This window comes from Castor canadensis, chromosome 4, assembly GCF_047511655.1.
Source record: "Castor canadensis chromosome 4, mCasCan1.hap1v2, whole genome shotgun sequence".
NCBI lineage: Eukaryota > Metazoa > Chordata > Mammalia > Rodentia > Castoridae > Castor > Castor canadensis.
Window position 1 is genome coordinate 83170268 of NC_133389.1, and position 25295 is coordinate 83195562.

General features: G+C 42.9%; 1 protein-coding gene across 1 annotated transcript in view; it reads right to left on the minus strand.

The window, feature by feature from the left end:
- Cfap221 (cilia and flagella associated protein 221) overlaps positions 1-25295 on the minus strand; it is an 85714-nt gene that overhangs the window by 42252 nt on the left and 18167 nt on the right. The window contains exons 7-8 of the mRNA XM_020184091.2: positions 9037-9140; positions 1107-1266 (exon numbers count right to left, since the gene is read on the minus strand). Coding sequence (XP_020039680.2) covers positions 1107-1266; positions 9037-9140 — 264 coding nt within the window. The remainder of the gene's footprint in view (positions 1-1106; positions 1267-9036; positions 9141-25295) is intronic.

Below are 25295 nucleotides of genomic sequence, written 5' to 3' on the forward strand. Positions count from 1 at the left end.
GTCAACTTTATGTAGACATAAAGTTGTTTCTCCACTTTTAGTTTTGATTGAACCAGGGGCCTCACGCGTGCCAGGCACGTGCTCCATCACTTGGACCACATCCCTAGCCCTTTTGTTTGTACTTTGTTTTTGAGATAGGATCGCCCTAACTTTTCCTGGGCTGCCCTCCTGCTTCCACCTCCTGAGAAGCTGGGATTACAGGCATGCACCACCACAAGGTTTTTCTCTGCTTTTAATATGTGGAATGATGTTAGTATGATATATCGCATCTGTGTGTGAAGAGAAGGCAAATCAAGACATTTGTTTATCATTGTCAAAATAATTGTGGCATCTTTTCCCTTAATCTTTTTATAAAAACCAAGCATATTATAATAAAACATATAATATTAATCAGAAGTATTGTGATGAAAAAGTTCAAGCTCATTTTCAAATGGATATGGAAGTTCAAGAAAGATCTGTTCTGAAGTAAAATACAATCCCATTGCACATCTTCACTCCTGAAAACTCCTTCTGTGTGGCCCATTTCTGACTCTGCCTATGGAAATCACTGGATGCAGAGGATTTATTTGGGGCCATTTCCCATGGGGCTTTGTGACAGGCACCATACAAAGCAGACACTCAGCAGAGAGTAATGTCACGTGGAAACTTCAGAAATCGTTCTGTTGTTCTGACCATGTATGATTCAGACTTTGGAAAGGCAGCAATGAGTGCACATGGCCAAAAACCAAAGAGCACACCAGCAGAGGTTATGGGAGAAAGTATTCCTCAGAGGTCCCCTTCTCTCAGTCATTTCTTCTCCTCTTGGCAGAAGCAACTTTGCTACCAGCATAGAGATAACACTATTATATTTTAAAACTTATTTCATGGAGGCTTATCATTTAAAATAAGTTCTGTTTTTTTCCTTTTTTTTTTTTTGGCATTGGGGCTTGAACCCAGGGCCTTGCCCATGATAGGCAAGAGGTCTACCATGAAGCTACATCCCCAGTCCTAAAATAAGTTTTTGATGGTATTCTGTTACAAAAAAGAGACACAGAATGGAAGGAAGAAAGACATGGGTTTTTGAAAAACTATTGAGAACAAACAGGAACATTCCACAGAAGTCATACGGTAAGGCCATGTTGGGGTAGCACGTTCCAGTGAAGGTGCACTCGTACGGCTGAGAGTTGAACTGTGAGATCCATAACTGCATTCTCATTTGTGCTGTCCCATACTGGAAGGGTGTAAACTTGATGGTCACATTCATCTTCCCATTAGCTGGAATTATTCCTGAAGGGAAAGAAATGAGGGGAAAAAAAAAGTACTGTCAAGGGTGTGGACACATAAATACATTCTTCCCAGGATAGGCACAAATATTTCTATGATCTCTACACAGTCTTTTCACAAAATGCAGAAGAATCAACATCTGTATGTTTACATGGATCTTATCTACTGATGACTACTTCAGTCATTTATAATATTTACTTGATTGTGTCAATTATATAAATATGTCCATATCAATCTACATTAGTGGTTCAAATATAAATTCCCAGAACAGTAATCTCCAAGTAAATTACTAGTCAATGCTGCAAGGAAAAGCTAGGGACACACATAAAAGTTTGTGTCAAGGTAGCTACCGACTACTGATATGGAGAACTATGTTTCTGAATACTTTGATTCTCTCCTTTCAAATCTTTTTTTTTCCTCTTTCAGTGCTGAGGATGGAAGCCAGGGCCTTGCCCAGTGCTCTACCACTGAGCTACGCTCCCACTCCCCTCCTTAAATATTGAAGATGAGCTCAGTTTCTCCCAAGAGCAAATACCAAACCCTGCCTTATTGCTCCTTTGTGTCTCTGGTGCCAGGCTTGGATCACAGTAATTACTTCCCTAAAACAGGAAGAAAATAGAAGGGATGGAAGATGAATGCAGTAGGTGTGATAGTCATGCTGTTACTTCTGCTGGAGTCTCCTTGGTTTTCTTCCTACATGAGATCTCCTGCCCCCAGTACCTATCTTTCTACTGTCCCCACACAGCCCTCACTCAATCCCTCCCCAGTACCTGGCCTGCCCTCCTCCCCACTGCCACCCTTTTCTGAATCTTGTGCCACTCTCTCTTTTCCTTCTCTATGCTCAACCACATAGAACACTCACGCATTTATTATTCAAGCATTTATTCATCACTCACCGTGTGCCTGGCACCACTTTAGGTACTTGTAGATATAGCAATAAACAAAGAAAAGCCCCAAAATGTCATGAAGTTTACATTCTAGTTGGGGCTGGCAAACAAAGAGAAGCAAATGAATATAAAACACAAAGTTAAGTCATGAATACTCACAAGAAAACTGAAGCAGGGTCCTGGTGAAAGACACTTTGGGCAGAGAACTGAGGAAGATTTGGCCTTCGCTCTAATCCCCAAACTCTGGCTCATGCTACCTGGGATCTTGCCACTTGCTGTTCCCTAGGCCTGGAATGCTGCCTCAAGACTTTTTAGAGGCTCTTCTTTCTCCCTGAAATGGTGTCCTCAACAGTTTGCCTTCCCCTGGGCTAGAAGGTAAGTTTTAGGAACATAGGCACCTGTACAGCTCTGCTTTCCCAGCTCAATAAATGCTGTTGAGCATGTGAATGAACCTGCACCCTCCAGCCTTCTTCATCCCACACCCACAGGGATTCCTCCTGCCTCTCCACCCACTAGAAGCTTTGCTCTCCTACATGCACACGAGTCCATGAAACGCATCCTAGCAAATTGTTCCCCTTTAAACACATGCCTCCCAGTTAGACTACAAGCCCCAGAGGCAGATCCCAGCCCCACAGTGATTTTTACCACCCTGGGTCCCACGGAACTTTAGAAATAGGTATTTGCCAATTTCCTGAGCACAGAGGTCAAAACTGTGAAATAACACCCACTAGTGACCAGCAAGCCAAGGGCTGGGCAGAATGGACCAGCAGAACAGCTTGGATCTGACAGCCAACCAAGGTCAACCGAGTAGAAGCCTGACCGTCCATGATGCAGTGGGCTTCGAAGCCTTGCCCACTGCTTCTGCAGACCCATGGTTCGCTGAGGGCTTAAGACCAAGATCATTCTATTGCTTCTGCTCCAGCATGTTAGCTTAAAAAATCTCCTCTGGAGCAAGGATGACTGTTTGCCTCGGCCTGGCTGATTTATTTCCGAGAGCTCCCAGCCCAAACCTAATACATAAAACACACTGTGGAGATGGAGTCCCGGCAACCAGAGAAAACCACTTTGTCCATTAGCAGGGATGCCAGTCAGCTCAGCTCTGTTACCAGAGCACGGTGGCAGCTGGCCATTCAATGTTAACAGCTATCAAAGGTGTGTCACACAGTCAGTCACAGCTTACTGCCTGGCAAAAATTCACAGGGATACAAAAGAGAGGCTGTTCCAAGTTTTAAAAGTAAGAAAGGTACCTGCCCGAAAAATGATAACTTCAGTGGAAAACGCCCAAAGCACTGCTTTCTGGCTCTAGCCCAGTTTCATCTGGGGTCAATTTCAGATGGCTACCCTTGGGGTAATCAGGGATAAATGTTAAATCACAGGGTAGGGAGGGTGGTAGCAGAGACTGGGAGGGGAGAACCAAACTTAAGGGAAACAGGAGTTGAGGCAGGAGGGTCCCAAGTTGAAGGCCAGTCTGGGCTAGGTAGCAAGATCCTGTCTCAAAAAAAAAAGAAAAGAAAAAAGAGGAAATGAACCAAAGGCCAGGAAACCCCATAAAACTCTACATCATCGATACAATAAGTATTATGAAGAAGATGTGACAACACTGAAGGATGCCACAATGACACATGAAGCCAGCACCAGGAAATATCACCGTGTGTTTTCTAGATTACGAGGATATAAAACGTGCATGGGTGTGGAAGATGGAAAAACAAAAGCACATTATTTTCTAGAGCAGTAAGGTCCAGGTTGGGGATGACTTAGAAAGATGTTTTCTTTCTTACATGTCCGTGCCATTTTATAATTTTTAAAGTCTTAGTTTGGTTTTGATTGATACAGTATTGTCTAATGCGTACACTGCGTGTCAAACATTTTACTGCTTCTTTGTGGTGAAGCGTTAGAAAAGCTCTAGCCTAGCTATTTTGAAGAACACAAAGCATTATTACCACAGTCACCCCACTGCGCAATAGAACACCAGAATCTGCTCCCCAACTGGAACTCTGCGCTTGTTCACCATCCCCTCCTCCCCTCCCCAGCTTCTGGTAACCAGTATTCTACTTTCTGCTTCTATGAGATCAAAATGTTCAGATTTCACACATAAGTGAGATCATCAGTATTGATGATCTTACAATTTTAAAACAACGTGCCCTCCAAACATCTCAGAAAGTACAGCTTATTCTCCCAGAATTGTCAAAGAGCCCTCCAACTCACATGCTTCAAGCATTAGTAAGGATTGTTTTTAACCTTCCAAGATTTAGAGTTCTACTAACTGTGAAATTTGGGGTAAACTACTTAATCTCCTTAAACTTCAGCTGGGCAATTAACAGTTACACTGTTTAAAAAACATGAGCCAGCTGATAACAAATTCTAGCAATGCCTTTGATTCACTGGGTTACAGAGGGAAGGTTCCAAGAGGGAGGGTTACCCTCTGGCTCACATTGGAGGTCAAGGCCACCATGGTTGCCTAGGGTGTGGGGCAGGAGAAAAACTCTAGGGACCACAAAGACCCTGATTCACAGCTCCATTTGAACACGCAGGAGCTGTGTGTCTTAGCTTGGATATCTTTGGCTCAGTTTTCTCATCTGTAAAATGGGACAAAGCTTAAAGGAGAAAACAACCTACAGGGTCTGGGATAATGTTTGGTATAGTGTATGTCCTATAAATGTGGCCTTTCCAGTGTTTATGCTACATAAACAAGTGATAATTTACTGTGATTAAATAATTATTGAAGTGTCAGAAGGAGGAAACTTTTTTTTTTGGCAGTACTACGGTTTGGACTTGGGGCCTCATGCATATGAGGCAGACGCTGTTCTTACTGCTTGAGTCACTCCACCAGTCCACAAAAGGATATGCCTTAGGAAAACTTACACTTGAGCCATTTGAGTTCTTAAAAAGGAAGAGGCAATTGCTGCCCAATGCCATGCTATGGTGTGAATTTCACAGGTGTCCTTTCCTTCACAGGTGCCAATGTGTCAGTCAGAAGACAACACCCAGGCTGCCTCTAGCATGGCCTATTTTAAAATTAGGGCCGGAGACTTGTCATGGGGAGGTGATGCATAAGCCCTGCAGATTCTGGATGCATGCTGACTTCTAAGCTTCTAGGAATGAACTCCCATCCCATCTCAGCAGGTGGAGGCACACGTGGCTAATGAGTGCTGGCACTTATGATGACCTTTACTTTCATTCGCCCTTCAGCGACCTTTTTGATCAGAGCTAGAAATAACTGGCAAAATTAAGTCTACTACCTTTCCTTTTTCCTCCCTGCATCAAACACCCCGAATGTACACATTAGGAGCGAGAGACCAGGATAGCCCGGGGCTCTGCCTGAGTGCATAGGAAACTGAGGAGTCCCAGTGGGAGGCTGGAAATTGAGCCAGCTCAGCATCTGACCTGATGGAAGGAGGACAATGAACGCAGCATACTGTAACAGCCCCGTGTCCAGTACCATAAAGACAGGACCTGTGGAGGGCAAAGGCACTCACTACACAGGAAGCCCTTCCCAAGTGAAGCACATTGCATGCCACCCCTGTCCACGCATGGCTTGAGCTGGAGCCAGGAGCCACCTCCTGACCCACCAGCCTTGCTCTGCCCTTCTGCACTGTCCACTCCACCATCCACCTCCAGCCGTCTCCAAGGTCACTGCCCATCCAAGCCATCAGCCTCCTTTCTAAGAATGCACACTGCACCCCTGCTAGAAAACCTCCAGTGGACTCCTATCCACTCAGAACCAAACCCAAGATCCCTCCTGGAACCCCCACCGGCCTCCCCAGCTGGGTCTTGCACCTTGCTCCCCTCTCCTCCCCTCCCCTGCTCGCCCCTTCAGCCTCCTGGGCCTTCCTGTCCCTTGAATGTGACCAGGCCTTGCCTGGGCCAGCCTCTTGCCTGTATTGCTTCCTCACCTCAGGGCTTCCCAAGTCTGACACCTCTTTTGTCAGTCAGGTCTAAAGGGACTTTCCCCAGGGAGACTCCTGACCACCCAAGTGACACCAGCTTCTGTCTTAAGCATTTTTATTTCATGCTGTGTCTGTCTTTGTGTCCCTGTCTCCCCCCCATGTTGCACCTCTAGCACAGCAGGGACTGTGTGTCTCTCTGTGCTCTCTGGTCCCCAGGGCCAAGGACAGTGTCTGATGGTCCACAGTTGCTCAGTAGCTATTTACGGGATGGATGGATGGATATTGCAAGGCCACAGGGGAGGAACCAAATTCTGCAGAAACCAACCCCAGAGCACTTGTTTACTTTTCTTCCCAATACAGGGTCTCTCTATGTAGTACAGGCTGGCCTCAAACTTTTGATCCTCTTGTCTCAGCCTCCCTAGTGCTGGGATGTCCAGCAGAAGTAAACCTTCTAACTCTATTACACTCCTTTATAACTTCAAAAATAGGGATAAAAGGGGGAAAGTGGAGAGGAAAAAAACTTTATTAAAATAAAGGAAATGACTACAGCCTCAAAGCACAAATAAGAAGCATGACTAGCAAACTGTAAACTGAGGCATGGAGCACACTGGGAACAGGAGGGTACAGCTTTCCCCAAAAGTAAGAATAGAATCTTGAAAAATATGCACAGCTACCCTTTAGTAAAAGTGACAAAATGTAGGAGTGGGGATGGCCCTGGTGAAGCAGGATAGTGACAAGGGAGACCTGACCTCAACATCATAGACTAGCAGGGCAAGATCCAAGGAAGCAGCTCTGCTCCCAGGCCAATGCTATTGTCTATGACCCTGAACCTGCTTCAGAAGGTGGCTGGAGGTGACATGTCAGGGAGGGATAGAGTGACCTCTCATGTCAGCACACAACAGGATGAATCAGTGACTCCTCTGTGAGCACAGGGCAGTGAGGGTGACATTCTCCCAGGATGCTTGAACACAGCTCTGCCACTTAGCACTGCATGCCCTTGGGCTACTTACCTGAACACCCTGTGCCTCAGAGTCAGAGCAGAGTAGACTTAATAATGGAATAAGTTAGGCCAGGCCATCAGCTCTTCAGTTTCTCTTCCTTTCCCTCCTATTCACTCCAGTTTGGTTCAGTATCTCAGGATGATATAATTTCATCCCAGCACTATGATTTCCCAGTCTCTTGTCTGTATCCACCCCAGAGACCCTGAGCACTGTGGCTACCCTGGCCTGTCTAAAAACTAGCTCCCATCATGACTGCTCAGAAATCTTAGCTATTCCCTTCCCGCTATGGAATATATAACAGAAGTACAGATGATGAGGGTTAGGACCTACAGGTCAAACTAGTCCAGTCATTCTCAAAGCACCACTCTAAGAACATCCCTGTTGGAATCACATGGAGGTGCTTGTTTAAAAGTACAGAAAGCCAGGCCCTGCCAAGATTCACTAACTCCAAGTGATCAGGGAAGGATCCCTGGGGTTTATAATCTTCCCAAGTAGTCAGTATTAGGGAACACTGGTCTGCTAAAGCCCTCCATCTGGTGTTAGACTCTCCTCTACCCCTATTCTCACCAGTCCTCAGCGATGCTACTTGATAAGACCCTGACACCCTTCACTAGGACTAATCTGGATCTGACTGAGACTGTGACTCTCGAAGATAATCCCAGAGCTCCAGTGATATCAGGGAGCCCAGGCTGGGCCGGTGCTACCTCCTCTTTCTTACTGGAATCTCTGCTTCTGTAAACAGTCTAAACCAAGATCAAGGAGCGGCTCAATTTAGCAACAGGTGTCCTTGGGCAAAAATTTATTACCTCTTCAGGGGTAATAAATGAAAAGTGAACTTGCACTTTACAAGGCAGTGCAAGGCTCTGGAGCCAAAGTGAGTGGGTTCAAATCCTGCCTCTGCCACTTACTTACTACTTAGGGACTCAGACAAGGTATTTCTAGCCCCTTGGTGCTCTTATGTCTATTAAATGGACCTGACATGGCTGTAGCAGACATTAAGAATGGGTCAGCTCTCTCTCTCTGAATAGCACCTAGCATATAATAACCTCAAAGTAAGAATTCCTACTATTATTCTAACAAAAGGCTTATTATGGGAATAAATTATGGGGATAACTTACTTATGTATCTGAAATATTATCTTGTTTAGTGTGAACTGAGTAACCATTTATTTTCCCTCCTTTTTAAGGCTGAAAATAAATCTCTTTGGAAAGAAAATAAAACCCAATTTTTTACACTATAAACTATTATATTTTTAAAATCTCAGAATAGTTCCTAGTTCTGTAGAAAATAACCTAAATGCATTTCATAACTTGGAATTAATAAAAATCTTCTGCTTTGAACATTCATTTATTAGACAAAATATGTACTTGCAATGATGAAAGAGTTGCAAACAAATAAGTATCTAGGCTTAAAACAAAATGAGATAAATAACTTTAGCATTTACAGTAGACCATGTGTGAACAAATATTTAAATCCCAAACATAAACATCAAGAGATAGAAACTGGGAAGCAGGATTCACTTCCTGTGTGATATTTCACTTTCAAATGTAAGGGATCTACGTCCTTCCCAGCATATAAAGACAACAATCACACCTCTTATGAGACAAATGCATTTGACTCTTCATTAAGATTCTGAAAGCTTGGGAAGAAATCATATTGCCATTGTATTTGAAATCAAATTTAAAAATGACTACAAAACCAACAATGAGCCAAGAGCCAAAATTAGAATTAGACTGGACTAACTTTTGATCCTTGGGCAAAACTTACCTGGATATTATTATAAATTACCTGCATGATACAAATTATTCCAAATGTCCAATTCTAATTTACAGCATGTCAGATATGTAAAATTTGTCACTGCAACACACTTGAAAACAGAATCAATTCATGGATGGCTTATTTTGTTTTCTTTCAGAAACTGGGATCTACTTTCCAAGCCCTGCCTTTGACACGAGGCCTCTGAGGACATTGGAGACTTGAAGTTGTGACTCTTCTCACCTGACATCGGCTCAACAGCAAAGGCTTGATGGGACTGAACCAACATGACATGGAACTCGAAGTCCACAGGACAGCTGCACTGCAAGGGAACCACGTAGGTTTTGCTGTAAAACCAAAAAGAAAATAAAGCGTATTGTTTTAATTCATGATCACCTCTTTTGGTAACAAGATACAGACACACAAGCTTTAAAAAAATTGTGACAGCTGACATGGACTGTACCCTGTGTGCCAGGAGCTGTTCTATGCATTCTCACAGGGGAACGATTACGAGCCTAGAGGTGTGTTATGATTATCCTTGCTTACAAAAGAGGAAACTGAGGCAAGCCTGGGAAACCCCCAGCCTTTACAGAGCCTGGAAGAAACCTTGCCTTGGGCCATGGTGGATTGAAATATGCCTCTTAGAGGCCCCATTTGGTCAGCGAGCAGAAGAGAGCCCAGGCCAGGGAAATGCTGGGGCTGTTGCTCACAGCACCATAGGCTCAAATGCAGGGGTAGCATTTATCTATGATCCGTTCTGCTTCCCGTCCTGTGGCCCTTCTATCTGGGCAAGGTCAAGTCATCTGGAGTTTGTGGTATGAGCTAAGGCCTGGGCAAGCAGAGCCCTGAAGTGGCCATGAGGCATCCTGTGCTGCTCTTGGGGCAGTTTATCTGGTCCCATTTCAGCAGCAGGAAGCTGACTTCCTCCTTTTACGTCACACAGCCTGCACCCCAGCCTCTCTTTGCACCTCATCCCTTCTCCTCCAGTCACCAGCTGGCTTCTTTTTCTTTGTTTTCCACTCTACATCTTTTTTTTTTTTTTTTGTGGTATCAGGGATTGAACTCAGGACCTCATGGTTGCTAGACAAATGCTCTACCACTTGAGCCACGTCTGCAGTCCATTTGCTTTTAGTTCACTTTTCAGATAGGGTCTTGTGCTTTTTTCTCTGCGTCACCCTGTGATGGTGACCCTCCTATCTACCTCCAACCTCCCAAGTAGGTGGGATTACAAGTGTGCACCACCATGCACAGTTTAGTTTTTTTTTTCCAGTACTGGAGTTTGAACTGAAGGCTTGCTAGGCAGGCCTCCAGCCCTTTTTGCTTTAGTTTTTTTTTTTTTTTTTCAGACAGGGTCTCACACTTTTGCCTGGGCTGGGCTTAGATCATAATCCTCCTACCTCTTCCTCCCATGTAGCTGGGATTATAGGCATAAGTGTGTAATCTGGCTCAAATTCTTTGGTTTTTTATTTTTCCTTTTCTTTTTGTGGGGTGGGGCGGGTTGCTGTGGATTGAACCCAGAACCTCACACTTGTTAGGGAAGTGCTCCACTACTTGAGCTGTACCCCCCCCAGCCCTGTGTCTTATAGCCTCTAAGCCCTCATGGCTTGTCACAACCCATCATGGTTCTCATGCCTCAGTTTTCAGATGCTGGTGTCTCTGCAACTCCCCATCCTCTCACACCTCCTGGATCACACTACTGGACAACACTATTGTAATCTGGTGTAAGCAGAGCTGTGGGCCAGCAGGTATTCACTTCTGGAAGTACCTGCTCCAATCCACCTACCTGTGGACTTTGCACTACACACGCTGTCCGGTTTTCCCTGGATACTGGGTTCTAGAAAAGCAGTCTGAGTCCACTCAGGTCTCAGTGTAACCTTAACTCTATCCCAGTCCAAATGCTCAACAAATATTAGTTGGAACAAAGTGAAATAACCCTTTTCTCAGGAGCAAATTGGGAGACTGAAAAATGTGGTTTTTCAAATATGCCCAAAGAATTTTTATTTGGTTTTAAAATTCATTACCTTTTAAAAAGGTGTGGCCAGTTATGTGGATCATGCCTATAATCCCAGCACTCAGGAGCCTGAGAGAGGAGGATGGTGAATGCAAGGCCAGCCTGAGCTACATAGCAAGATCCCGTCACACATACACACACACACAGAGTCCAAGTAACAAAAAACAAAACAAAAAAAATCTGTGAATAGTTGAAATATTTTAAATATAAAGAAAACATTTTAAAAACAAAAAATTAGAATCCTTTTATCCACTACCAAGCTCTACCAAATCTTTTGTGCATCAGTGTTACATTTTCAAAAAAGTAAAACATTACAGAAAGTTGAAGCTTCCTGTCCATCCCTATCTCTTCCTCCTTCCCCAGGGGACCGGTCCCCTGTATTCATTATCTAACATCCCATGTGTTTAATAATCTCACTACATATGTATGTACTTATAAAATATCTAATATTGTATATTTACTTTCAATAATCTTGTTCTGATAGTTTTCTTTCTGTTGCGCTGTGATGGAACCAGGACCTTGCGAATTCGAGGCAAGCACTGTACCACTAAGCCACACTCCTGTCCTGAAATTGCGGGTTTTGCTCAACACTAAGCTTTTGAAGTTTAGCCATGACGATGCATGAAGTTCTGTGCTTTATTTTAACTAGTGAAGGGCATTCTAGTCCATGACTGTCCCGCGCTGTGTTCACTCACCTGCAATTTGCTAATGGACAATTGAGTTGTTTGTACTTTTCCACTATTGCAAATGTGACAATGGAAGTCCTTGCATGTGACGTGTGCACCTGCTGCAATGGTACTCTATGTATAACTGAAAAACGGAGCTGCCGATTAGCAGTAAAGTAAAAATATTAACTTGACTGCATATGGCCAGCATTCTTCCAAGCCCTTTCCAAGTTTATGCCTCAACCTGTACACAGGGGAGTTTCTACTGCTTTACAACTTAGGATTTTCAGACATTTTCATCTGCCACCTGATGGAGGTGAAATGTTACCTCATTTTATTTTAATCCTCTTTTCTTTGAAGCTGAGCTTCTATTATTGTGTGTCCATTTGAGTTTTCTCTTCTCTGAATTGCCTGTGCATGTCCTGTGGCCATTTTTGTCTTGGGTCTTTTTTTTTGTTCCCGTATTCATTTGTAAATTCTAATATTAGTTTTTGTCAATTATATACATTGCAAGTATCTTTTCCAACCCATAATTTATCTTTTGATTTATTCACGGTGCCTTTTGTTGAACAGAAGTTTTCAACTTTAGTCAGCTTTATCAATCTTTGTTTTGAAGAGAAAGAAATCTTCCAAATTTAGGAATATGGCTTGTCTTTAATTTAGTCAGGTTTAATTTTATATCCTTAACTCAAATTTTGTAAGTTTCTCCATAGTGAGACAGTACATTTTGGGTAGAAATGTGTCCCTATGTGTCTCAGTATATTTGAGCCACTATAACACAACACCATAGACTGGGTGGCTTATAAACGACAGGAATTCATTTCTTACAGTTCTGGAGGGGCAGTGAGCGGGGGGGGGGGGGGGGGGGGAGTCCAAGATCAAGGTGCTGGCAGATCTGTGATGTCTGGTGAAGGCTGCTTTCCAAGTCATAGACAGCCATCTTCCCAGGGGCCAGGGATCTCTCCCTGTTCTCTTTTCTAAAGACACTAATTCCATTCATGAGGGCTCTGCTCTCAAAGACCCCACCTCCTAACACCATCCCCTTGGAAGTTAGATTTCAACACATGAATTTTGGAGGGACACATTTGGACTTACAGCTTCTATTGCTATTGTGATAGGCTTTTTTCCTTTTGTAATTTACTAGTATAGTACAATGCTTATCTATATTTGAAGGTGGATCTCAAACCACGCTAAAGCCTCTTATGCACCGTTAAAGTTTATCTATAGATTTTTCTGCTATGTAAGAACATTGTATGATTTGGAAAAAACCAGTCCTTTTCACATTTACTTTTCCAATTCATACAATTAGCCCCTCCCCCCACCGTGTTCATTACATGGATAACTTCTAGTAAACACTGAATGGAGTGGTAATACAGGGCATCTTTTTCTTATTTTGACTTTATTGAAATACTTTAATGTTTTACCACTAAGAACGACACTTCTGGAAAGTTTCTGCTAGCTGGCCTGTATCAGATCCAGAAAATTTCTTCTATTCCTAAGCCTTTTTCCTATTTAGTCAGAGTGAGTTTTCTTGGTTAGAATTTGCTGGTACACATAACCTTTCCAGTCCATTCCTTTCAAACTTGTTGAAAAGTTTTATTTTAGGTGTATCTCTAGAACAGTATTTAGGTAGCTTTTTTTAAAGGACAATTTATAATGTACTGTTTCTCAAAGGTAAGTTTAATTCATTTTCATTTATTATGGTGAATGATAGATGCACTGGAATTTATTCCTACCACTTCATTTTGTGTTTCCTAAAAATCATCCTTGCTTCATTTTTGTCCTTTTGATTCTTGCTGGACTGATTGGTTTTACATTTTTCCTCTCCTATCCTATTCCTGTGATTTTTGATAGACTGTATTTCTTTCTTTCTTTTTTTTTTTTTTAGCAGCCCTGAAACTCAGGGCCTCAGGCTTTTACTAGGCAGGTGTTCTACCACTTGAGCCACTCCACCAGCCCTTTGTTGTGTTGGTATTTTCAAGATAGGGTCTTGCAAACTATTCACCTGGGCTGGCCTCTAACCTTGATCCTCCTGATCACTGCTTCCTGAGTAACTAGGATTACAGATGTTAGCCACTGGCACCTGGCCTCCATATGTCTTTTTAAATTGCTTTTAGTGACAGCTTTGGATGGTAAATTCTTGTGTATATAAAATTATTTTCATTTCCTCCCTTAGACAATAATTTAGGTGGGACAAATTTGAGGCTGACTGCTTATTCTCCCTTGGCATTTTGAGAAGATTTACTCCTCATCTTTCCCTAATTGTTTTTTGCAACTGGTCTCTATCTTTGATGCTTTGCTTGACTCCTATGCAAAGATGTAGGACTTTATCTTTATCCTGCTTGATATTTAAATGCAGAGATCCGAAGTTTCACATTTATCCTGAATTTTAATCCTGGAAAATTCTCAGCAGTGACATCAAACATTACTTCTCAGCTGTCCCCTCCACTCTGCTTTGACAGAACCGCCCTTCTCTGCCTCCCCACCCCCCCCCCCACCCCCCGCAACTTGTGGTTCTGGGAATTGAACCAGGCCTTTGTGCCAGCTAATCCTGCTCCACCACTGAGCTACTGCTCCACCCCATAGAATATACATATGTTGGGGTTTCATGGTCTTAATTCCATAGCTCTTAATTTCCTTTCCTTGCACATTTAATCTCTTTATGCTATATTCCATATGAAATCCTAGGTATTATTTTCCAGTGTATTAATTTTTTCTTTTTGTCAAGTATAGAATTTATTTGATCTATTGAGGTTTTAAATTTCAATGTGCATATTTTGAATTTCTAAGATTTCTAACTACTTGATCTTTAAAAAAATTTCCTGATTTATGACAGGATTTAAGAGTTTGGTAGAAAAACCTACAAAGCTTCATTTCTTGTGGGCTGAAGAGAAGGCTGTGACCCTTTTCAGAATTAGTATCAGAAATGTAGGGCCTTGGGCCTGATTTTAGGAAGTCTGGGGCAGGCCTCTCCTTGACTAGGGATCTCATTTCACAGAGACATCACAGCTAAAGAACAGCATCTTGAAAATAAATATTGGTGAAAATTAATTGGAAAGAACACATTCCCTGGCAGGCATCAGACAATGTATCGCGTTTTAAATTTTCTTGCTATTTTTAAATGGAAGTTTGCTTCATTTATCTCATTGAGGAACCCAACTGTACCTACTTTAAAGTCTTAATCAAAATGCTCTAAAAAAATCCATTTCACTTAATTATAATTTGATGGTTGAGTTTTGGCCTTTCTCAGCATGAGAAATGAGTTCATGGACTCATTTGAGTAAAAGGATTCAATGACTATTTTAAGATACTGAGTTTTATGACTGCATATTAGGGTACCTAGCAGACACCTACTTTAGTGCTATAGTGCACTTAGTCACTGAGCCAGCAGGCAGCTTGCCCACCTTGTGTCACAAACTGGCTATCATCTGCCCTCCATTTTCCTCTGCCCACCATGGGACACAGGTCAGCAGAAGTTTCTAGTTTTCTCTCATGGGGTGCAAAGGAGGAGTACCTCACTCTCCCCTTGGCTGCAAGCAGCAGGCCAGATGCCGGTCCTCTGAATCAGTGGGACATGTGGCCTCTTGTCCCTGTGGGAGTGAACTTCAGGACCCCACTGCCTGCTTCAGAACCTGGCACCTGTGAGCTGTGGCTTTGGCTTGCTCCCCCTTGGCATTCTATTCTGTTCCTGCCCCACAGAGTTGTCACCTTGTTTCTGAGCCTGTGTGCATCTTTCCTGAGGTGTCTTCTATATATTATTTGTCACTAGTAGGCATCTGGAGTAGAAGAGGTGCTGTACAATGTAAACTCCCTGGCTCGTCTTGACCAGATGTCTTAATGGGCTTTTGAGAGACCTGTAGCCTGAGTGCAGGGAGCTCCCAAGGCCTACTGGGCAGTCCTGTTTCTAATAAATTATCACTGGTATTTATTTTCAAAATGTTGTTCTTTAGCTCTGACATCCTTGTGGAATGAAGGCATCTGTTTTGTGAGGATATGAGATCCCAAGTAGAAGACAGGCCTGTCCAAGGGATAAGGTCGAACAGAGACTTCTCTTCAGTCTGTGTGAGATGAATACTTTATAGATTTTTCTACTAGAATTATAAGTCGTGTCCTAAATCAGGGTCTGCTAGAGGTAGTCAGTCAGTCAACCTGAACCTTCTGAGATGCTTCATAATTCTGAAAAACAGTACACAAAGGTTATTACATTTTCAAGACAATTCAACCTACCAGACACTATGGCCCCGCTAGCATCAGCCAGTCCATCAAAGCTCGTGAGATAAAACTAACATTACCAACAACAGAAGCACACAAGTTACACTGCTCTCAGGGATGCAAGAAGCCTCAGGAAATGGTCAACACAAAGCATTACACTGTCCAACATGGTCTCTGAAGGTTAGGACACGGACTCACAGCACCTCTTGGGTTGTTTGGTCCTCGGACCAGTACCCTCAGGTATCTCCTTGGAGCTGTCCCAGCAAGGTACAGTCTGGTGCTCAGGGCTCTCCTGCTGAAAGCTGCATGGTTGTATTTTTCTGAACTTGAACAAAGTGAAAAACCCTCTTGGGGCTTTTCCCATTGGTGGTGAATATCCAGTTTTCAATTAACTTTACAGCTCAGATAATTCCTATAGGAAAAGTGTCAAGGTGTTTGTTTAATGGTGATTACATGAGGCCAAGTTCCTGATGCACTAACCAGTCTGGAAAAATAAACAATTCCTAAAGGCCACAAAATTCCAAGCACTGGGACTTGGAAGGAGATGCATGGTACAAGTCACCCAGTTCACAGTGGGACAGCTGTGCTTTGTGTTCCTCGCTGCTGCCCCTATTATGGATGGCAAATTGGTACAGATGGCACCAAAATCAACATGTAGGGTAGTCTAGAATTTGGATCAAAAGGCAGTTTAGGTGATACAAAGTTCAGTTTATTCAGTTTTTCATATTTGAAGAAACAGAATCTCACCAGGATCTGGGTGGAATTAAAAATGTTAAACTAATTCTCACTGCTAAGCTCCATTAAAACTGACCTATAATAAAGAAACCTGGCTGGTAGAGTGGCTCAAGTGGTAGAGTGCCTGCCCAGCAAGTATAAGTCCCTGAGTTCAGACCCTAGCACTGAACTGGGTTGCTTGGGAGGTTGAAATCGGTAGAATTGCAGCTTGAGGCCAGTTTAGGCAAATAGTTTGTGAGACCCCCATCTCCAAAATAAACCAGAGCAAAATGGGCTGGAGGTGTGGCTCAAGCAGTAGACAGCCTGCTTTGCAAATATGAAGCCCTGAGTTTAAACCCCAGTTCCACCAAAAAAAAAAAAAAAAAAAAAAAGAGAGAGAAAAAAAAATCCAGAATAAATGTGCATATTTTGTACCTATTATTCTTCAGAAGCAAATAAATAGGAGCTTAAATTAGAGTTCTAGAACTTATGGGAAGCAGACAATTAAACTATGAAAACAAGTAGAAGTTGGCCCTTTTGGAGATAATCCAGCTTTTATCCCTGTTATCTTATTATTTAAGCATTTTATCAATTATGTCAGGGCTATGTATAAAAATACATTGAGTACATGTTTTTGTTTTTGTTTTGGCAGCAATGGGGCTTGAATTAAGGACTACCCACTTGCTAGGCAGGCACTCTTACCACTAGAGCCAGAGCCACTCTGCCAACCCCACTGATACTTTTAAAGAAGTATTTCCTATTTTTGAATAAAATTCAACTCAAACTATTTAAATAAACTAAGCTTTTCTATTATGATCATATGCAAATTTCATTTTAGGAGAGAGCATGAATGTGCCTTACAGAAGCAAACAGAAAATAAATTCAAATTTCTTTCTTGTCCCTTCTCTGATATTTTGAGGGAATGAATACTCTCTGACCTTACCGGAAATAACATGAAATCAAATATACCCTCCACTACCTCCAGATCACTCTCCATATCTAGTGAATGGAGTGAGTCTGGTTACTTTACATAACAAGCTTTGGCTCCTTTTCTGGAGAATGAAAGGTAAGGGACAATAAAAATGACAAATGTTAGCTATTCCAAATGGCTAGATTCAGAACCCAGAATGACTTAATCATCAGTTATTATGTGTGTATAAAATTCAAGGAAATATGATCAAGATAAAGAAAATTGTTTACACAGAGATGTATGGCTAAGACCAACCAAGCAGAGACAATAGTGGGGTGACATTCATGCCAAGTGAAGCCTAGAACTAAGAGAACCAATGATCTCATTTTAGGGTTAAGTCAACTTTTTCTATGTCAACTGCTCATTGATGTGGGAACCATTCACAGATCAAAAGATGTGGACAACAATGATATATCATTGTCCCCTGAAACAATCCAGAGTCTGGGCAAACTTTGGGGTTACACAATGCAGCTTTCAAACAAGTCTACAAAGTCTGACATTTCCTCCATTGAGAAGTACAACCCCTGCCTCCTGGGATTCTGGACTCTGTTGTTACTTAGCTAACAGTATACAGTGGAAATGACACATTTTTAAGACCAATGCCTAAACAACTGGCACTTTCCACTTCTCTTGGGAAGCTCATTCTAGGGTCTAGCTGCCATGTTGTAGGGAAGCTCAAGCAGCCTGTGGTGAGTCCTATCAGTAGAGAACCAAGGCTTCTGGCCTCAGGCCAACTGAGCTAGATAACAGCCAGCATGTGAGGGGACCATCTTGGAAGTGGACCTTGCAGCCTCAGCTAAGCAGCCCTCGCTGACTCTACGAGGAGCAGAGCTGAGCCTTCCCATCAGGCCATGCACAAGTTGTAGATCCTTGGGCAAAATCAGTGATTCTAAGATGCTAGTTTTAGGGTAATTTGTTACACAGCATTTTTGGGCTGGTGGAATGGCTCAAGTGGTAGAGTGCCTGCTTAGAAGTGTGAGGCCCTGAGTTCAAGCTCATGTATGGCCCCCCCAAAAACAACAACACCACCAAAAACCAACCAACCAACCAAAAAAACCTCCACAAAACCCAGCATTCTCTCTTTCCCACCTCATTTCTCCTTCAGTGAATGATTATCTTACTCATTTCTGGTTGCTATCTTAATTTGGCAATTTGAAGTCTTTTTTTTTTTTTTTTTGTACTAGCCTTACTATGTACCAGCTGTTGTATCTCCGTAAACCCTCTAGACGCTGTGAGGTAAGTACCATCATTACCCTCCATTTGTGGATAAATCGGCCTATAGGAAAGTCCAAGGCCACATGGGACGTGGGGTTTAATGCCAGCTCTCCAGCTCCTGAGCAGACACACCTAAGATTCCTGCTGTACTGTCACCTCACCTGGGTCTCTAATATTAAGGGTCAGCTCTGACATCTCACGGTTTGCACTGCTGTCCTCTTCTCTTGACCTTCTCTTTGAAACTGATCCCTCTGCCACTTTCTTTGTTGACCCTTCTGGAAGGCATTTCCTTTTATTAGCCACCATCAGGGGAGGCCTAGCACATCCTGCTGTGGACAGTTGTATCCCCCTCTCCTCCCACACACATGTTCAAGCCCTGATTGCCATGATGGAGGTGGGGGTTTTAGGAGGAAATTAGGTTTAGATGAGGTCATGGGAGTGGTCCGCCAATGGGAGTAATGTCATTTTCAGAGAAATAAGGAGCCAGAGCTCTCTACCACCACCACCCCACCCTGCCTTGTTAGAAAACCTGGAAGAGGGGCCTCACCAGAAGGTGGCCATGCTGGCACCGTGATGTTGGTGTCCAAATCTGTGAGAAATGTTTATTGCTTAGGCCGCTCAGTCTAGGGAAATTTCTATGAGTTGAGACAAATCCCAAAACTTTTTCCTAAATGTTACTACCTTCCTCTCAAGCTGTGGCACACACAAGAGAAAGAAGGACATCTGAGGACTAGCCAGTTCTTTTCATTTAAGCTTCAGATACAAATTGGAAAATTCAAAATATAACTGACAAAAACAGAAGGAAATGAGACACCCTACAAATTGCACAGTAAATCAGACTCCCTCCCCTTCCAAACAAATGGGCAACAATTTGAAAACATATAAAGAGTGGACAGTAAATTATGTTTCAAGTTTCAAAGAATGCTCTTTTATGTAAGATAATTTATGTTCTTTTGAACTTTCATAGGTTGCTTATCTTATTTTCAAAGATACAATTCATCTCACTGGGACTGGAGTCTCATGATCCATAATGACGCAGTCAGATAAGGTGATAAAAAATTTATATAAATGCATGTTCAAGTAACAGGCATTTAATTAATTTTTACACCTAGAGAATAAACACCATCCTTACTTTAGACTAAGCTTAGACTAATATTAAGGCAAAAGGAATGAGAGCTCAGAGAGGCCGGCCTTTGAGCTTCCTTCTTGCCCACAGTTCAAATCCTTTTTTCCTCCAGTGTGTGCGTATCCCAAATCCTTCTTCAATCTTACTTAGTCCTTCCTATAGGTAAAGCTGTGCCCCCTTACCCTACCCTGTGCCAGCAGTTTGGGAACACTCTCCACACTTGGTAATTTCTCTGAGGCTGGAAAGTAGCTGAATTCAGAAAAAGAAGGACTGGATGACACCCATCACCTGCAGACATAATATGTAGCCTGCTTATATTTCAAAATCACCTCTTTAAGGTTGGGGTATAGCTCAGTGGTAGAGCTGAGCAGGCATGAGGTCCTGGGTTCAAACTCTAGCACCAAAAACAAAGCAAAACAGAACAAATCCACTCTATGAAAAATAATAAAAATCTCCATTTCAAGGTGCACAGTTCAGCAGCATTCAGCATATTCACACTGCTGTGCAACCATCACCCCCACCCATCACAAAACTCCTCATCTGGCAAAACTGAAACCTTGTCCCCGCTAAGCACTGGCTCCCATTCCTGCACCCCAGCCCCTGGCAGCCACAATCCACTTCCTGTCTAAGAATCCCGTGCTTCATAGGACTGGACTCATAAAGGTATAAAATACCTTTAAAAATTGAATTTTAACTTCACTTAATCTGCAAGTACCAATAAAGGTGATACATGTGATAGGAAGAAGCTCTTTACAATTTCCTAGGGTGGTAGATGACATAGAATAATGAGGAAAGGAGTGAAATTTGGGGGCGGTGGTGAGGGAGTGACTGCTTCCTGGAGAGGCAAGTAGGGCCAGTGCCTGGAGCCAGAGGCTAGGATGAGTTGGTGGCAGTAATAGGAGCCAATGCAAGAGAAAGCAGGAAGTAGAGACAATGGATGGGAAGGGAGAGGGAAGGACTGCAATCCAAAGCAAATGCTTTCTTTGTTGACAAAAATATAGCACTTATCAGGGGGAAGATAGGAGGACACACTAAAAGCTACTGACAGCCTTTGCTGCTTTTAGGATAGGGGTAGAAGAAAACACAAGCTGACTACATTCAAAACACACCTCCTCTCTGCTAAATGACCTAGGACATTTGTCCTGACACAACCAGTGGGCACCCAGCTGCCAGCCTTCGTGGCCTGCCAGCAGTTATTAAAACAAAGGCTCACTCTTGATGGAATAAGAAACGGGTATTTTTTTAAAAGCAAGCAACTTAAATTAAAATGCTATTCAAATTCTAACGTATCAGAATTTGGAGTGAGAAATTAGGGGTGTATTTAATAGGAAAACAACTATGACAGACACAATTCTGGTGACTGGTTGCTAGTTACACCATTCTGAATATTTTGACAAGCACTAAATAACATGAAAAGCACATTGGCTGTGTGGGTGTGCACGTGTGCATGCGTGTGTGCACCACGTATCTGTGGTGCAGCAGCAGTGCCGGTTGTGGCCATGGGTACAGTGTTAGGAGTGGGACTCAACAGCTTTATTAACCAAGCAAGTAGAGGAGCAACCAGCAAGCACTCTTAATGTAGTGATGTCTCTACAGCAGAGACAACTATGCACGGTGTTTCCCTTTGCTCCTCCTAGGAATGTGCTTTGGGTCGACATTGACACCCCTTATGTTTTATATATATATATATATATTTTTTTTTTTTTCTGGTGGTAGTGGAATTTGAACTCAGGGCCTCTCTGTGCTTGCTAGGCAAGGATGTTCTACCACTTGAGCCACACCGCTAGCCCTTTTTGTTTTAGTTACTTTTCAGATAGGGTCTTGCGTTTTGGCCCAGGCCCACCATTGTCCTAGTGATGCTTCCCGCATAGCTGGGATAACAGGCACACACCACCATGTCCTATTTATTGACTGAGATGGGGTCTCCACTTACTTTTTACTCAAGTTGACCTAGAACTGTGACTCCCGATATCCACCTCCAAAACAGCAAACGATTACAGATGTCATTGTGCCGGCCATGTGTGTGGGATTTCAAACGAGCCTTTCCCTAAGGTTGGTGAGTGCTTTTCTTACTTTAGGTTTTTTTAGTCTTTCCTTTGCTTTTTCCAAGAGCTGAAAGCCAATGTTGTGAGAAAGACAAAAAGACTAAAAGCTAACCCAGAAGTTCCATTAGAAGTCCCCTTTGTTGGCTATTTCAGGTTGGCACCCACTTCTGCTAAACGAAAGGGGGAAGAATTTATGCCCTTCTACTATTACTAATATTGGTCCTATTGTTTAGAGAGCAGATGATTTTCTTTTCCTGCTAAAATCATAAAAGGAGAATGGGTCATGATGAATAACTAGCTTGGTACTCAGCCAGAAAAAGAATATCTTACCAAAGAAATTTTAACTACAAAGTGCAGGTGGGAATGTGGGCTGCTATTAAGTGACATTGGACATGATGACTGTCATATCCAAATATTAACTTTGAAATATTAGCTCACTGTTATTCCATAGTCCTAGGTGGACGTGTGTGTGTGTGTGTGTGTGTGTGTGTGTGTGTGTGGACAAGTATGTCTCCAGGCTCTCAAGTCACTCACCTTGTCAAACGCTTTCATAAAACGTGGCTGCTCCCTTTGTATTTGGAACACATCAACAGAGTTCCTAGTATGATGAGTGAGGAGCAGGTTTCTCTTGGCAAGCTGAGCAATGTGAGTTTTTCTCACGGGGGGAGGCCTACAACTCCCCCTGGGGACTGACTTTGGTGTGTTCTCCTGGGCCATCACGGTGCCAACACAGCTGCAGCTGGTTCTTAGCCCCTCGCTTGAAGGCTCTAAGTTGGTGCCTGCGGGGCTGGGCTGCTGTCACCTGTGCTGGGTAAACCCTCACCACGGACACTTCCTGTTGGTGTTAGTTCAGGCACGCATGCCCCCAGTGGCTCAGAGCACTGTGGTGTTCCCATACTTCTGAAAATGAGCCATGAGGTTCAGTGCCTAAGGAAAGGCCACCTTGGTAAATTCCTAAACTTAGGACTGAAAAGTTCCCGAAGCTAAAACTTCTTGGCTTTGGAATGGAGTAGCCAGAGTCTTTTTTTTGTTTTCTTTTCTGTTAGTGTTGGTAGTATGGCCCTGAGATGAGAGTCTGGTCTGCTTGCTGCAGAGCACAAGTCTGCCCAGCCCATGGGACCAGGTCCAGATTCTGTATTCCCTGCCCCTTCCTCAGGTGACTTCCATGTGCTCTTGTCTATGGAGCACACTAACCAACTGGTTGGCAGAGTCAGCTGGGTGTCAGGAAGCCTGATGGGAAAACAAAACCCATCAATTGACTGCCTTTTGCTCCAGATTTCAACTATTACGTGGTGCCAGAAAGATACTGCTTCAGAAACTCCAGAGCAAGATGAACTAACACAGATCTTTTCAGAATCAAGGGAATGGAACCACAGAAAATTTCTGTATCTAATATAGCACATTGTTACGTACTTGTATACACAGAAAGGATGAAATTGTATCTGATCGATAAGACTAAGATACTGAATGATCGCCAAATTTAAGAAGCCAGGGTGGTTGAGTTTATCCCACGAACAGAGGAGAAGGAGAAAGTGCACGTCCTCCACTGTCCTATGCTGTGTTCGACTTAGAGGCATTGGACAGGAAATGGAATTCAACTTTTCCTTATCCACAGAGGCGGCCAGAGTAGACTTTACCAGACCCGAAGCCACCAAAGTTGTTTACAGGTAGTTGGCAAGGGTCCACACGCCCTTTGCCTCAGTGAGGAAAATTTATAGCCATCAGACCCAGCCAGCAAGTGTGGCTGGTGAACATAAACAAGCCCACTCATGACCTTGAAGAAAATGGACAGAGGGGTCATCCCATCTTCAGAGAGGCTCTGCCCAGCCCACAGCTGCTTCTCTCCAGAAGCAACCCCAAAGCAAGAAAGCAAAATTAGTGTTCCACACAGATCCAACATCTTCTGGCAATTTTATCCAAATTGATTGTATGTGCAAAGGGAAAATATATTCATCTGAATCCACCTTTTGCTGAATTCATGTTTTTCCATCAGCTTTGCACTTCTTTACAATGTAGAATGCTTCTTTTTGGTTGTAAAAATGGTTGCTTTTCTCAGATGCTTAAGAAAATATGTGTCTTTGAAAACTTCACACATTGCCGTGTGAATGCAAATAGTGCAGCCACATTGGGAAAGAGTCTGGTAGTTTCACTCTGTGTTTAACTGTGATCTAGCAGTCCCACTGTGAGGTATATATCCAAGAGAAGGTGAAAACACATCCACATAAAAACACACCCACAAATGTTCATTGCAACAGTACCCATAACAGCCCAAAGTGAGCAAACTCAAATAATCCATTTACTGCTGTATGGATGAGTATAATGTGGTAGGTCCATAAAATGGAATAGTATTCATCAATAAAAAGGAATGAAATACAGAAACAAGTGGGGTGAACTACAAGTTGAATGGCCCTTGACAACATGCTAAATGGAAGAAGTCAGTCACAAAAGACTAAATAATATAGAATTTCAAGTATGAAATGTCCACAATAGGGAAACTCATAGAGACAGAAAATAAATTGGAGTTTGCTGGAACTGGGAAGTTTTGGGGGTGGGAAATGGGGAGTGGGTGTGAGATTTCCAGAATTGGAAAATATTTCTATTGAATATATTCTAGAATTGATCATAGTGATAGTTGCACATACTAAAAGCCATTGGATTATACATTTTAAATTAGCAAAGTTGTGAATTAGCAAATATATGAACTATATCTCAATAATTTTTTTAAAAGTATAATTGGGCCTAAGTCTGTGTTGTCTGCTGTTACAGAAAACCACAGACTGGGTCATTTATAATGAACAGGAAAGACAATGAAGCAATACAATGTCATGTTTACAGACCCTGAAGGTTCTGGAGTCATTCTGCCTGGATTCCAATCTGGTCTCTGCTTCACGATGGCTGTGTGACCCTGGAAAAGAACAACCTCTCTGTGCCCTCATCTCCTCATCTGGCTCACCACAGCAGTCTTGGTCATGGTCCCCTGAATCTTCCACACAGAGTGAGGTTTCTAAAATCTAGACGTGCTGTGTCATTTCTCTGTTTAAACCTTGCTGTGATGGCCTGCAGGTAAAATGTGCACTCCTGGAAAAGCTATGAGGCCCTTCTTGTTCAACCATCTTCCTTCCTCCCTGCCATGGCTCCTGAAACACACACCTAGTCACAGAATGCTCTAGACAGGCACAAATGTGCTGTGCCATTTCACATCTCAGCTTGGCCTATGATACTGCTCTGCCTGAGCAGCTCCTCTTCTTCTCCACTCCCTCCTTTGGCTGACTAAATTCTAGTCCTCATCAAAAACTCAGCTCAGATATACTTTCTTCCTGAAAGTATTATCCGAGCTCCTGCCCTCAACCTGCCCCAGTTCAAGCCAAGCTGGCTAGGCATTTAGTCCCCAGAACACACTGAATTAGAACTGAGAATTTTCCATTTAAACATGGTGCCTGGTCCTAATCACCTCTGCATCCTCAGTATCAGCTATGGGGTTTTGACTCTGCATTGTCCCCTCCAAAACTCAAGTTGAAATCTGATTGTGGTGGTGGGTGGTTGG